The 14,313-nt window shown below is 50.9% G+C and overlaps 1 protein-coding gene across 1 annotated transcript in view; it reads right to left on the bottom strand.

The window, feature by feature from the left end:
• The window catches only part of Rasgrf1 (Ras protein specific guanine nucleotide releasing factor 1), a 114,442-nt gene that overhangs the window by 23,136 nt on the left and 76,993 nt on the right, over positions 1–14,313 (bottom strand). The window contains exons 14-22 of the mRNA XM_028865955.2: positions 12,487–12,735; positions 10,563–10,888; positions 9,979–10,023; positions 6,446–6,571; positions 4,893–5,069; positions 4,232–4,378; positions 3,873–3,988; positions 3,300–3,412; positions 1,043–1,103 (exon numbers count right to left, since the gene is read on the bottom strand). Of these exons, the coding sequence (XP_028721788.1) occupies positions 1,043–1,103; positions 3,300–3,412; positions 3,873–3,988; positions 4,232–4,378; positions 4,893–5,069; positions 6,446–6,571; positions 9,979–10,023; positions 10,563–10,888; positions 12,487–12,735 (1,360 nt within the window). The remainder of the gene's footprint in view (positions 1–1,042; positions 1,104–3,299; positions 3,413–3,872; positions 3,989–4,231; positions 4,379–4,892; positions 5,070–6,445; positions 6,572–9,978; positions 10,024–10,562; positions 10,889–12,486; positions 12,736–14,313) is intronic.

The following is a 14,313-nucleotide window of genomic DNA, read 5'->3' as shown; positions in this document are numbered from 1 at the left end:
ACTTTGGCAGGGTTCACAAAGGCATTCTGAGTATCCTAGTTGAGGCTGGAAGTACATGAGGCCAGCAATCTCTTACGGCATATGGAGTGCCACCCCAAGCTCATGATGCTCTTTCATGGTGAACACAACTCTCCCCTGGGGTCCTGTCATTTCAGGGCAGGTTTGGTGAGCACATCGTGACTCCTCAGGATGGGGTGGTGGGGTGTAGGGTTTGAGTTTTTCTCTGGGGTTAGCTGAATCTGAATGTGAACAGCTTGCCTAACTACCACTTCCCACTCACACCTTTGAGTGAGTGATTTAGATCTCTGTGCCTCAGCTGCCTCATCTGTAAAACAGGGTAATGATGCAAACTTTCAGCATCATTGACAAGATGACCTCTTGTCAGCTGGATCTGGAGTCGTTCAGAATCTAATGTGGTCCAGCACATAGGCATCCATCAAAGGATTGTCCCTTGAGAAGTATGACAGAGAGAAGCGGGGTGTGTAACGCAGAGGAGGAGGCACAGTGGATGAAGAAAGGGAAAGTAGCATTTACTGGTTGTATTTTGCTCCTCAATAAAGGAGCAATTTCCTGGGCCCTGGTGCTTGTCTGGAATCTTTGCCAATGCTATGAACTTACAGTGAGGCCACTGGGGTGGGCCAACATGACCGATGTCCTTGTAAGATGGGAAACATGGACACAGTGGACACCGACACGCACAGAAGGATGACAACACAGGTAAACGAGAGGAAATGGCCCCAGGACCATGGAGACATGAACTAGAGTGGTGCAGCCATAGGTTGAGGGTACACAAGGCTACCGGAAGCTGGCAGAAGCAAGCAAGTGTCCTCCTCTGGAGCTCCTGGGAGAGCATAGCCCCGCCTACGTCTTCAGATTTCAGGCTCCAGGACAGGGGGAGGATCACACTGCCTACTGTGTGGCCCTTAGCTGCAAAGCCACAGGAAATGGATGCAGGTGATGACTGTGCTTGGTCAGGGGGGGGTCATGGAGCAATGAGGAGGACACTGCCTTGATGATCAGGGGAGACGGTCATCCTGCTCACCATCTGTGCGATCTCTTCCAGTGTGATCTGGTTGTCGCCTGGGTCCTCCTGGGTCAGAGTCCTAGGGAGAAGAAAGCATGTGAGCCCCAGCACACCTCTCTTGTAGATCTTCCCTACCTGGCCGGTCTTCCACAACCTCTGACCCCTGCTTACTGCCGTTACCCAGAGGCCCTGCTTCTCTCTGCTTCCCTTGTCCCCCCTCTGCTTTACTGACTTGTTCTTGATCCTTCTGTCTGGGACAGGTCCCTTCCTTAACCTCTGAACTTCCTGCACACTGTTGTGTATGTATGTGCTGGGACCCAGAGAGACATGGGCAGGGACCTCTGACATCAGCCTGGGCCTGTGGCAAGCACTTCTGTGTGCACATGGAAAGATGGGATACACATGGTGGAGTCGTGTCTGACTTGGAAGACCAGAGTGAACAGGAGACGTTTCTAGATGGGATGTCCCTCGGGCCTGGCTTGGTCAGAGGGCCCAAAGATAATGTGACACAGTAGAATGGAGGCCCAAGAACCCAAGATGGGATTGTGTTGAGTGAGAAGTGAGGGAGGATGTGGTCAAGCTAACTAGGGCGAGTTCTGAGCATTAGTGGAAAGTGAGGGGAGCTGGGGGCCGGCTCCCCAAGTCAGACCAAATCTTCAATTTCTATGATAGAACTTATAGGCATGGCGTGAGAATATGGGTGGGAAGAGTGGTAGGCTCTCGATGACAGACCAAGGGATAGATCTGGGGTGTGCACAGAGAAGCAGTGAGAAGTCCTTAGGGACCGGCTGAAGGGAGTGGAACTTTGGAGATCAGGCCTATAAGCCAACACCAGCCCAGGGAATAGACACTTTGAGAACTGGCTCTCTTGAGGGCCGACAGGCAAAGAAGTCCTGCTGGACACAGTGTTCCCAGCCCCCAGGAGAACCTGGAGGGAGACACCAAGGGCTGGGACTGCTTGTGTGCATGAGTATGCCTGTGGGCACTGCATTTATAGTTTCTCTCTGGGTCATTTTGTCTATGTCTTCTTTCTTCTCTTTCTACACACATGCATGCATGCACACAGGAAGTGTTGCAGATGAGGGAGGGCCATAGTATCCTAGGACTGTGGTGAAGTGATGAGACCTGGACATGGACGGGGCCTTGGGTTAGGAAAGAGGCTGGAGACTTGGGTTATAAGTAGAAAGTGCCCAAGCTGCATTTGGGATAAAGTCTGGGGCTGATGCAATGACTGGGGTGTAGAAGTGGTTTGCTGGACGTAAGGAGGAGAAGCCCTCCCCAGCCTGGACTGGAGAGGCCAGCGTGAGTGGGAAGGATGAGAGCAGACTGTGGGTGCTAGTGCGTCTATGCTATTTACCTTCTGAGAAGCCGCATGCACCATCTCGCTTACTGCACCCTGGAAGCCAGCAGGGTTCATTCATTTTACAGAGGAGAAAGTGAGGTTTGGCTAAGGGCCTTCCTCTGGTCAACAGTGAGTCACTGGCTAAGGTAGCTCAGATGTGGGACTGTCTGAACCCTGACCTCTGCTAGAAGAGGCAGGTTAGGGATCATGCACAGCATGGGTCTGAGGACAAACAATTATAACTGAGTTTAAACCAACAGACATCCCTTGAATGCCTGTGAGCACTATCCAATGGAACTCTCTATAGTGAGGAGATGGACTGGCCCATGTTGTTTAAGATAGAAAGCCTCTAGCCAACTGAAGCTCTGGGGACTGAGGGACACAATTTTATTGTATTTAGTTTTAGTTCACTGAGATTTAAATAGTTGTATGTAGCTAGTACCTATCACATTGGATAGCACACGCTGAACAGGTGTTAGCAGCCATGGACATACATGGAGAAGTGGTATATGTCCCCACCCCCAACAGGGTCTCATGTAGTCCGGGCTGGCTTACTGTGTAGTCAAGGATGATTCTGAACTTCACATACTTCTGTCTCCCAAGTGCTGAGATTACAGCCTGAGAGATGGGATCACAGACATGCACCACCACAATCTGTTTATATGGTGCCAGAGATTGAAGCCAGGCCTGTGCAAGCACTCTACCAACTGAGCGACATCCCTAGCTACATCAAGGTCTGGTGAGGGGTGGGGAGGAGAGAGGGATAAGTACACAGAGCACCCATTCCATACTTGAGCCTAGAGTAAGGGGCATGGCTCCCAGATGTCTGAGACTGACATCTACCCTGATATATACCTCCTGCCCAGTCTGGCTGCTATGGAGGTATAGGGCAGGGCCAGGTCATCTTAAGCAGGAGGACCATGCTGCTCTTACCTGATGATGTTGGCCGCTGCCTTTCGCTCCTGCGTCAGAAGCTCTGGGTCATGCATGACCTCTTCCAGGAAACTGATGACCTTGCTTTTGAGCTTACTGTTGGTTTCGAAGTCCTGTGGGAAGACAGGCAGGCAGCTCTGGCTACAGTTACCAAGCTTTCCTGCAGTATTCTGAGGCCAGGCTGAAGGAGGGAGTTTCTATGTCTGCCCATGGTGGCTGCCTGCTTTCCTCATCTTGTCCCTACTTCCAGCAAGGCCACACGTGGGGCTTCAAGCCTCCGAGGCACAGGGCGCTGGGACAAGACCAAGACCACCCCTTCGCTGTTGTACCCCTAAGTCAGGGAGGCCCAAGCCTGCTTGTACTCTACTTGCAGACGGGTGGCCAAACACAGGCCCCTTGTCTTCTTGACTGTCCTTGCTTCCCTGCCCTGGGAAATCTGAGCAGGCACCCCCCTCCCCCAGGAAAACAGGACCCCCTTCCTGTTGACCTACTACTGTTTGCCATCACTTACTGCCATGGGGGTGGGGAGTGGGGGGGGGGAAGCAATTGCTTCAGGAACTCAGTCCCACCCACCTGAGAGTGCTTGGAAACCCAGTGGCGGAGCACATTCAGCACGCGGTTGGTGGCCGCTCTGCGGATCACAAACTCCTTGTCGCCATTTCTCTGGTCAGGGGGAAACCCTGGCAGTGCTGGTGGGGGAGGAAGAGAGGGGCAGGAGGTGGAGCTTGCTTAGCAGACATAGTTTGTCTGAGCGCCTTGGAAGGGAGCGCTTAGCAACTGGGTTCAGAACCGAATGAGAGGCCGGGAAGCCTCAGGGGGATGCGGTTCTTCAGCACCCAATCTCTTGTCATACCCTTCAGGCAGCTTCCACCAACAAGATTATACAGGACACCCCAGACCAGAGCTCTCCAGGAACCCCCCCTGCCTCTAACCTTTGGTGTGGAACCGTTGCTGTGGAAGTGGGTGCCGAGGGCTCTCTCGGTTGGCGTTCTTTGCCTGGAGTAGAATTTGGCCAAGGACCAAAGGGGACTGGGGAGGGAGGATGGGACTCCAGGACGGCAGGATAGCACTGGCAGGGCCTGCAGGAAAGAGTGGGGTGTTGTGGGTAGCATCATGTCAAAGCACATAGAGGGGCGGGTAAATGTAGGGGTGCATATGTGTATGTGTGTGTGTGTGTGTGTGTGTGTGTGTGTGTGTGTGTGTGGTTGTGGATAAGCTAAGGCCACCTTTCTCGGGGTGGACAAGCAACACAGCTAAGACTATCTCATGGATAATAGGATGTGGGAAGGGAGGGTGCAGAGCAGGCTGCACCCTAAACACGCAGTAGCCCTGGCTGCAGGTCTGGATGTGCAGAGCCTAGCTGGTGCCGAGAGAAGGGCTCCATCCCAGCCTCCACGAGAGGAGGGGTCAACAGGGCAAATAACAGGAAGCAAGGCTTCATGTCCAGGGAATGAGGATAGCTTGCTGGAGCAGGGGGCTCTCCAGAGGCACTGTAGAAGGACCCACCATGGCATCTACAACGCACGTTAAACACCTGGGGAAGGGAAGGTCTCATGGAGAAGGGAGTACCCACAAGCACAGATGTCTACGCACCTGTGGTAGCCAAGGACATCCTGCGATATTGAAACTTCTCCTTCTTTGGGGTGCTCTCGTTGGCTCCCGCGGTAGCTATGGCAAAGGCAGAGGAGGCCGAGAGGGCACTGCGGGTGTTGTCCAGTTCACGACATGAGGTCATCACGACTCCGTTGTTGTAGTTAAAGAGTGGGAACTCTGTGGAGAGGAGGGAGCTGACCCTCAGCCATTCCTCAGTCCTGGCAGACATTCAGGCAGCTGGAGGACAGCCCAACCTCAAGAGTGGAAGTTCTTCCTCTATGCCCAGGGCTGAAGAGGGGTTCAGGGGGTAGTGTGGGGGGCCCTGTTCCCTGTAAGAGTCATGCCACAATATTCCTAGAGCTGTCCCAGGGAAGGAAGGCTCAGCTAGCCTCTTGTTGCTTAGAAGACAGGGAGCCACCTTTCTCTTTTTCTAAGACTTCCAGCCCTGTCACTTCTTGGCCTTATTGGGCCCAGGCCTGCTTGAGGAAGGCATCATTAGCCATCTGCTTTCAGGGTACTGGGAACTGACATAGCCCACTAAAATTCTGATGGCCACAATTCATATTGACAGAGTTATGAGTATGGTGAGACTAAGATAACATTGCATGTGTGGATCTTCTACCTGGGTTGAAATTCTCCCCACCTCTCACTGGCTGTGTGACCATAGGAAAGTTCCTTCAACTCTGGAGCCTTAGGGATCTCCTCTGGACTGTAAGGATATGTCCAAAGGTGGATACAAAAAGATCACAGAGGAAAGTTCAAAAAGCTATATAAACGTGGAGACGTTTGGTATGGTAATGATGACAAATAGCCATGGAGTCAACTCCAGAACCCTTTGGCTTCATCTTAGAGGATTCTAAAGCAACTGGCTTGCTTTAAAGACTTTGAGCTAGTCCCTTCCTTTCCCGTCCCCTCTCCTCCCCTTCCCTTCCTGTCCTGTCCCTTCCCTTCTTCCCTTCCTCCCCTCCATTCCCTTCCCTTCCCTTCTTTTTCTGAGATGTCTCCTCCCCTTCTTTCTGAGATCAACTCTCTCTCTTTGTTTCTCACTCTTTGAGATAGTATTTCATCCCCTTCCTCTGACTCCTTCTGTGTCAAAGACAGCTCTCACTAAGTTGCCCAGGCTGTCTTGAACTTTCTCTAGTCCAGGCTGGCTTGGCACTCCCCATTTCCCTGCCTCAGCCTCTCAAGTGTCTCAAGTGCTGGGATTATAGTCATCACTCACACCTGGGCCTCAATGCCTGCTTCTAAAAATGGGCTCTCCTGAGATCTACTGCTGTATCCACGAAGCCAGGGCTGCAGTGTGCTCAGGAACCTTTGCTCTAAGCCAGGCAGTCTTGTTCCTTGTTTCTTCCCAGGCATTGAAAGTAGGGGATTCTGGGATTTGAGCTGCCCCATGTGTGGGGAGCAAGAGCTTGGGAACTGCAAGCTTCCTTCCTTGGGAGGAATCACTCATAAAACTTAAGTGGCAATACGGGCATGCTTCCCCTTGATCTGCCCTGTGGCCCTCTCCTCCCCTGGACATCTGCCTGCAGCTCCACGCTGGGGAATGGTACCTGAAGAGTTTTTGCTTTTGACTGATGCTGGTGTTGATGGAGATTTGGTAGGTGATGCCTCAGTGTCACAGTCATCACTCTGGTTCTGGTCAGCATCAGAGTCTTCCTTCACAGAGACTTCAGAGCCTGAGGGAATAGAAAGACTCGCACTCTTCTCAATTATTCATTGATTGGAAACCTTACATCCATAATTCACCAAAGAAAAGCAGAGTAATCTACAAGAGCCTGGTACCCTGGGTGAAGACCGCTCAACAGCTTAGTTGCTACAGGCCTTATCAGAACCTTTTGCATGCTCATGGATGGTTTGGCTCTCCAAGATGGCTTTTTCTTTACTAGGGCTTCCTTAATGGCATACCTAGGTTCCTGTTAGAATGCAGATTATGGGGCCTAGTGGTAGAGTGCTTGCCTAGCCATGCATGCTTAAGGTTTTGGGTTCAATCATCAGTGGTAGGGGTGGGGAGCAGGTTGTAATACAGCTCCTGTCTACATGGAACAAGGAAGTCTTTCTTTCCTTCATTTTTTTGAGACAGGATCTCATGTAGCTTAGGCTAGCCTTGAACTTGCTATGTAGCTAACGATGACCTTGAATTTCTGATTCTCTTGCACCTACCCTCCAAGTTCTGGGGTTACAGGCATACACCAACCACACCAGATTTTATACAGTGCTGGGGATTGAATCTAGGGCTTTGTGCTAGGCAAGCACTCTCTTTTTTAATTGAAAACAGATTTTTCATACAATATATTCTGACTCAGGTTCCCCCCCCCAACTCCTCCCATATCCTTCCCACCTCCTTACTCACCCAAATCACACCCTTTCTTGCTCTCATTAGAAAATAGACATCTAAGTAACAACAACAACAAGAACAACAACAACAAAAGGAGTAGGAAAAAACAAACAGGAAAAAGAGCCAATGAAAAATCATAAGAAAACATAGACTCAGCATACATATTAGAACACACAGAAATCCCATAAAAACACAAAACTGGAAAACATAACATATAAGCTCAGACATTATGAGACAAAGAAAACTTCAAAAATGCCATTGAGTTCATTTCGTGTTGGCCATCTACTCCAGGGCATGGGGCCTGCCCTTAAGTGTGGTTTGTATACCCTGTGAGACTATTAGAGAAAACTGGTTTTTCCTTTGCAAGCTGTTATCAATTGGAGATAAGCAGTATGCTTCATCTGAGCTATATCTCCAGGCCCAAATATCTGCATTTCTAACAAGCTTCTGGTGATGTTCATGTGGCTGAGCAATGGACCATACTGAGTAGCAAGGTGTTTCTGTTTTGGGGAAGATATCTTGGGGGAATCCTGTTTCATATCTCATCTCTTGCTTCTGGTCTGAAATAAGTATTAGTTTCCTAATCAGGGGAGAGTCAGGGTCTATATACTCTTTGGACAGTGTGAGGTTTTGCTGAAGAAGTTGTGTGTGTGTGTGTGTGTGTGTGTGTGTGTGTGTGTGTGTGTGTATGTGCACGTATGTAATATGGAAGTTGACATCACGTGCCCTCTTTTTTTTTGGGGGGGGGGTTCGAGACATGGTTTCTCTGTGTAGCTTTGCGCCTTTCCTGGAACTCACTCTGTAGCCCAGGTTGACCTCGAACTCACAGAGATTCACCTGCCTCTGCCTCCCGAGTGCTGGGATTAAAGGCGTATGCCACCACCACTGCCTGGCACGTGCCCTCTTTAATTGTGCTTCACTTAATTTTTCTGAGACAGGGTCTCTCGCTGAACCAGTAGCTCACTAAATGTCAGTTAAAATAGCTATCAAGAGCGTCTGGGAGCTTCCTGGCCGCCTTCTCAGCACTGGAATTGTAGGGTTGTGCCTCGGAGCCTGGCTTTCTAATGTAGGGGTTAGAGACTCAACACAGGTCTTCGTGCTTGTGTGGCAATCAATTCACCAACTGAGCCACCTTCTCAGAGCCTTGGGGGAGGGGACTTAACTGCTCTGAGTCTGTTTCCCCAACTAGAAGGTGAGTGCACTCGAGCCTGTTTATAAAACACCTGGAAGCCACAGGTCTCTTTAGAAGCACACCCACCCAGCTCACAGAAGCACACAGACAGACTACGGGGGCCTTGGGTCATTCAGCTCTCCAATGTGCAAGCTAGGGCCCAAGAGACTTTCCACAACTCTGGTTGAGGTGGTCTTAAATGCAGGCCTGGCCTCAGGATTCCTAAGGCACTGCACTTCCACCCCCTCGAAACCCAGTGGACACGTGAAACCCCTCAGGTGCCATGGTGTAGACACTGGGTTTAGAGCCAGAGGCATCAGATGACTCACTGCCTGTCCCTGAGCCTCTGCTTCCTTGCCCACAATCATCCCTTAGGACCTGGTACCAGGTGGCTTTGTAGGTCTGACCCAGGCTGCATTCCACAAAGTAGCAATGGCATCTCACTGCAGGTTTGTGCTGGACAGAATTCTGAGCATCACACTGTTGCCTGTCTAAGATCCCATACATTATGCACATTGGATGTGCATAATTTGGGTTCTCTGGCAAGCTGTCATCTTAGCTACCAACTTTCAGCTGTGTGAGTCATACACACAAACACACACACACACACACACACACACACACACACACACACACAGTTACCTATTTGTTGCATGTACCATGGGAATGTCCTTTAGAGATGGAGCCTTGTGTGGCTTCTCTTCTTTCCAGTTCTGCCTCCTTTTCAAATGCTGGGGTTTGTGATCAGCTCAAGCATGTGTATATACACATGTGCACACACACCCACAGACAGACAGACAGACACATGGACAGACACACAGACATACATTGACACACACACACACACACACACACACACACACACACACACACACACACACACACAGAGCAAGACTATGGTGGTGGTTCCTAGCATATGGCCTGATCTGAACTAACACAGAACCAAATGGGACCCTTCTACAATGGCCAGGAGAGGCTGTGGATGGGAAGGAAGACCTTGGCTGCCCCAGCAGGATCTTGGGCCACTGCCACTACCTTTGGTGCTCCAGGTGTGCTGAGCTGTTCCCAGAGCCTACAATGCTTCCCTTATTCTTCAGCATTTTACACTCCATTACTTTTGTCTGGAATGCTCTTCCTTTCTGTTGGTGAACATCCAATCTAATGGGTCCATTAGTAATCCTCCAACTTTCCTGATGGTGTCCCTGGTCTATCCTCTGTGCTCTTCTATCACCTTTCAGATGTAATGGGCACCAGGTGTCCACTGCTCAGTGTTCAGTTCGGTCCCCAAGCTAGACTGTGAATCCTGAGGGCAGGAGCTAATGATATGACTTGAATACAAGGATGCAGGATGCTACTGTGTGACAAGGAGAGGGGAGGCACAAACCTGAGAATTTGGACTCATCTAAAGTGTGATGATATCATGGGAGTTTATGCTGTCCTTGCCTTGGCAACCTATCCCCTCTACATGGCTACCAGTCTGCACGGCCTACATCCTGTACAACAGAGGCCTTGAAAGCCCAGCCCAGCCTCACTGTGATGAGTGCTAATGGAGTGGTTCTGTTCACATAGCCACTCACTCTGCTTGCTAAGGGCTGAGGACTCCTCAGGCTTCTCTGGAGTTGCAGATGGAGTTAGAGCTGGGGTTGGGGTCTGGGTTGGTGTCTGGGGTGGGGTTGGGGCTGGGTTAAGGGCTGGGTTGGGGTTGGGGCTGGGGTTGGGGTCCGGGTTGGGGTCTGGGTTGGGGTCTGGGCTGGGGTCCAGATTGGGGTCTGGGTTGGGGTCCGGATTGGAGTCTGGGTTGGGGTCTGAGCTGGGGTCCGGATTGGAGTCTGGGTTGGGGTCTGGGCTGGGGTCCGGATTGGGGTCTGGGTTGGGGTCTGGGCTGGGGTCCGGATTGGGGTCTGGGTTGGGGTCTGGGCTGGGGTCCGGATTGGGGTCTGGGTTGGGGTCTGGGTTGGGGTCTGGGCTGGGGTCCGGATTGGGGTCTGGGTTGGGGTCTGAGCTGGGGTCTGGGCTGGGGTCTGGATTGGGGTCTGGGTTGGGGTCTGGGTTGGGGTCCAGGTTGGGGTTGAGGCTGGGTTTGAGGTCCGGGTGGGGGTCTGGGTTGGGGTCTGGGTCATGGTGGTGGTTGTGGTCGTCATTGTAGTTGTGGTTGTAGTTGTATCGGTCTCGTCTGGAGTCTTCTTGGTGAAACTGCTGGTCACACAGAGCTTGCTGGTGTCCAGTGTGGACTTGCTGAAGGGAGACATGGGTGAGTGCATGCTGGTGAAGCCATTGGAGCTGCAGCTGAATGCAGCCAGGTCCAGCGCCTTGCCGCCTGTGATGATGGGGATGTTGAGGGACAGCTTCCGCCTGCGGCTTGGAGACGACGTATTGATGGACAAGGGTGGTGGTGAGGAGAACTTGCGGGTGGCACGAGGTGACTTGGGGGGTTCTCCGTACAGAAGCTTATTGTTCTGGCCGCTGGCAAACAGGAGCTCCAGTGACCTGTGGGGAGGGGAGGGGAGGGGGAGAAAGAGCTGTTGGTGTAGTGTTGTCCACCTGGCCTGCTTCCAATAAGGCTCAGGGTGGCTGATGGCGGTGTCTCCCTTTTGTGCATGATCCTTGATGCTGGGGGTGGGAACCTGTACAGGGTTGGGATTAAAGGGCCTGGGGACAAATGTCTATACCCGTAGGGGTTGAGTAGGCTGGATGTTTGGTGGTGGCGTGATCTGATGCTGCCTTCTTCTGTGGTGTTAAGCCTCCTGACTGCAGGCCTTTGCAGAGCCTCCATCCATCCACGGGAGGCTGCTCTCACCTGCATGCTCTGCCCATGTCCACACAGTGGTCCTAAGGGATGCTTGTGGGCGAGGAAGCAGAGGCTCAGGGACAGGCAGTGACTCATCTGATGCCTCTGGCTCTAAACCCAGTGTCTACACCATGGCACCTGAGGGGTTTCACGAGTCCACTGGGTTTCGAGGGGGTGGAAGTGCAGCGCCTCAGGAATCCCGAGGCCAGGCCTGCATTTAAGACCACCTCAGCCAGAGCTGTAGGGGCCTTGTGGAAAGTCTCTTGGCTTTCCTGGACCCTAGCTTGCGCACTGGAGAACTGAGCCTCAGTGACATAGGCATGAAAGATGGCCTCAAATCCAAGGTGGCTAAAGGGTTCTGTCCACTGAAGGATGTACCTTGAGCATACCATGAAGGGCTACCTCTCTTCAAAGCATGATGGGTATACACAGAGCAGGAGAACCTTCCTGCCTGTCTCTCTCCCTTCCATCTTTCCATCTTTCTATAAAGGGTGGGCCCTATGTTTCCCAAAGGGGTATAGTGAAGGAAGAACAACGGATGTCTCTTGGCTTCCCTGAGCAAGGCAGAGGAGGTAAAAGAGGCTTAGTAAGCAGCAGCATGGATGGCTAGACCTCAAGGGCCTCCGGGCTTTGGGGAAGGGAGGGAGAGCAGAGTGATCCCCTCCCTAGAGAATGTCATCCTCCCAAGTAGACCTCTAACAGGTTGTACAGCTCTGGATGGTCTTGTGCTTCTGCTCTTGGCACTCAGCTATAGAGCTTTGGGGTTATAGCCTTGTACCCCCATGTCCAGTCTCCTTTGGAAAAATAAAAAACAGACTCAAAATGTACTCCTTCTGTGGTCTGGGTATGGTGTGTGCCACCACCTCCTCGCTTCTGGGACAGCCTCTTCTCCACGGATCTCTTTGGCCTGGAAGATCTGTGGGTTTGGGAGGGGGTGCACGTACTAGTGGGGAATGGTGCTGATGGGATTCCCTTGAAAATATTTTTCACCTTTAATTAAGTAGTTAATGTATGTATGTGAGTGTGTGCCCGTGCGTGCGTGCGTGCGTGCGTGCGTGCGTGCGTGCGTGCGTGTGTGTGTGTGTGTGTGTGTGTGTGTGTGTGGATGTTCAGGTCATAGAGTGAGTGTGGAAGTCAGAGGACATCTTGCAGGAGTGAGTTCTCTCCTCCCACCGGGATGGTTCCAGGAGTCAAGCTTAGATCATCAGGCTTGGCAGCAGGTGCCTTTACCCACTTAGCCACCTTCTCAAAACCCAGGGATTCCTGTAGATGGTGATGGCAAGGGCCGTGCGTGCACCTGGCGGGGATGGCACTGATGGGTTTCTTGTAGATGGTGATGAGCTTGTCTAGGACCACCACGGCGGTGGTGAAGACACGGTAGGAGTGCAAGAAGGTGTTGAGGAAGTCGATACTCAGGAAGCGAAGGTCTGTCAGCCGCTCCAGCAGCCGCTCCACACTGGCGTACCGGATCTGCAGCACTTTGCAAGAATTCATGGTTTTGCTGAAGCGAATGTCAACATCATCACAATATAAGGAGGCATCGGACCTGTGGAGGGAGGGAGCAGGAAGAGGTGACATGTGTACAGATGCCACCATCAACACAATATAAGGAGGCATTGGGCCTGAAGGCTGAGCAGGGAGGAAGAGGTGGCACATGCCTAAGGGTGTTTGGGCCCATGGTATCTCTTCACTAGACCAGGGCTGAGGCTACCACCAGGCCACCTTGTCAACCCCCGCCTCCCAGTCAGGAAGAGTTTTACTAAGTGAGCACGGGAAACTTTAGAAGGATAACACCAAGAAAGAGCTGTAACTCTTTCCCCCAGGATCCTAAAATCCTCCAGTATACACCAACCCCCAACAGTATCGGAAAAATACAACAAACTTGTAAAAATGTGCTTCCAAATTCCCAACACACAAGAATTCTATTCACATAAAATATGCACATTTATGTTTACAGTGGCATTGTTCATAATAGAGCAGAACGGAAACAACCCACAAATGTCTATCAGCAGATGAATGGACAAATGAAACACAGTGCACATGAGAAGAAATGAAGCACTGACATACTACAACATGGATAAGCCTTGAAGACATCACGCTAAGTGAAACAGGCCCATGTGCACTATGGTCCCATTGATAAGAAAGCACAGAACAGGCAAATCACAGTAACAGGAACTAATCTGGTGGATGTTGGGTGTTCGGTGGGTGCTTTGGGACTGACTGTTCACATGTATGCCATCCCTTTCTTCCGTGAATGGTGATGGGAGTAGCTTAGAAGTAGAAGCTGGTGTCAGCTGTACAACATAGTGAATACACTGAAATCTACTGGCTTGTACTTTTAAATGAATTTGTCTCAATTAAAAAAATACTTAGGACCAGGTGTGGTGGTACATGCTTTACCATCAGTACTTGGGAGGCAGAGTGGGGCAGATTTCTCTGAATTCAAAGCCAGCTTGGTATACCTAGTAAGTTCTAGACCAGTCAGGGCTATATAGTGAGACCCTATCTTAAAAAAAAAGTAAGAAAGAAAGAAAGAAAGGTAATATGGGGTGGGAAAAAAAGATAACTGGGAAATTCCAGTATTCCAAGTGAAGAGAAACTGGGAAACCAGTTTTTGCCACCTCGAGGTGTCTCTGGAGTTTGGAGACTAGTCCCTAGGTTTTTCACAGAAGCCTGGCCTACTGAACAGGAAGCTGGATGACATCATCATGTCAACTTGGGGTCCATGAAGGGTACAACTTTCAGAGAAAGACAGTGAGGGAGAAACCTTGTCCTCCAGCAGAAGGGGATGGCAGGCCTTACTGATCCTGGTCTTGAAGTACAATATGCTGTGATCTACGCTCTTCAGATTAAGAGTGGGAAGTGGTGTCACAGATGTGATATCCCTGGGACACTCAATGGAAGAACTATGAAATCTTTCTAGAAAGATACTTTTGAGTCAGATCAGGCTCTACATATTCATAGGTAAGTCCTCAGCAACAGTCCCAAATGGAGAACCAATCAAGGACTTAAGCCCCTCCATATAACAAATAGCTGAATTTGATGCCCCCTCCCCCTGTATATTTTTTTAACTTTGATACCTGAGTGAGATGCAGTCTTCACTTGATTTTCCTGCCTCATTTTT

The sequence above is a fragment of the Peromyscus leucopus genome, chromosome 7, assembly GCF_004664715.2.
Source record: "Peromyscus leucopus breed LL Stock chromosome 7, UCI_PerLeu_2.1, whole genome shotgun sequence".
NCBI classification, from domain to species: domain Eukaryota; kingdom Metazoa; phylum Chordata; class Mammalia; order Rodentia; family Cricetidae; genus Peromyscus; species Peromyscus leucopus.
The sequence above is the reverse complement of the archived record's forward strand: the minus strand, read 5'-3'. Positions and strand labels throughout refer to the sequence as shown.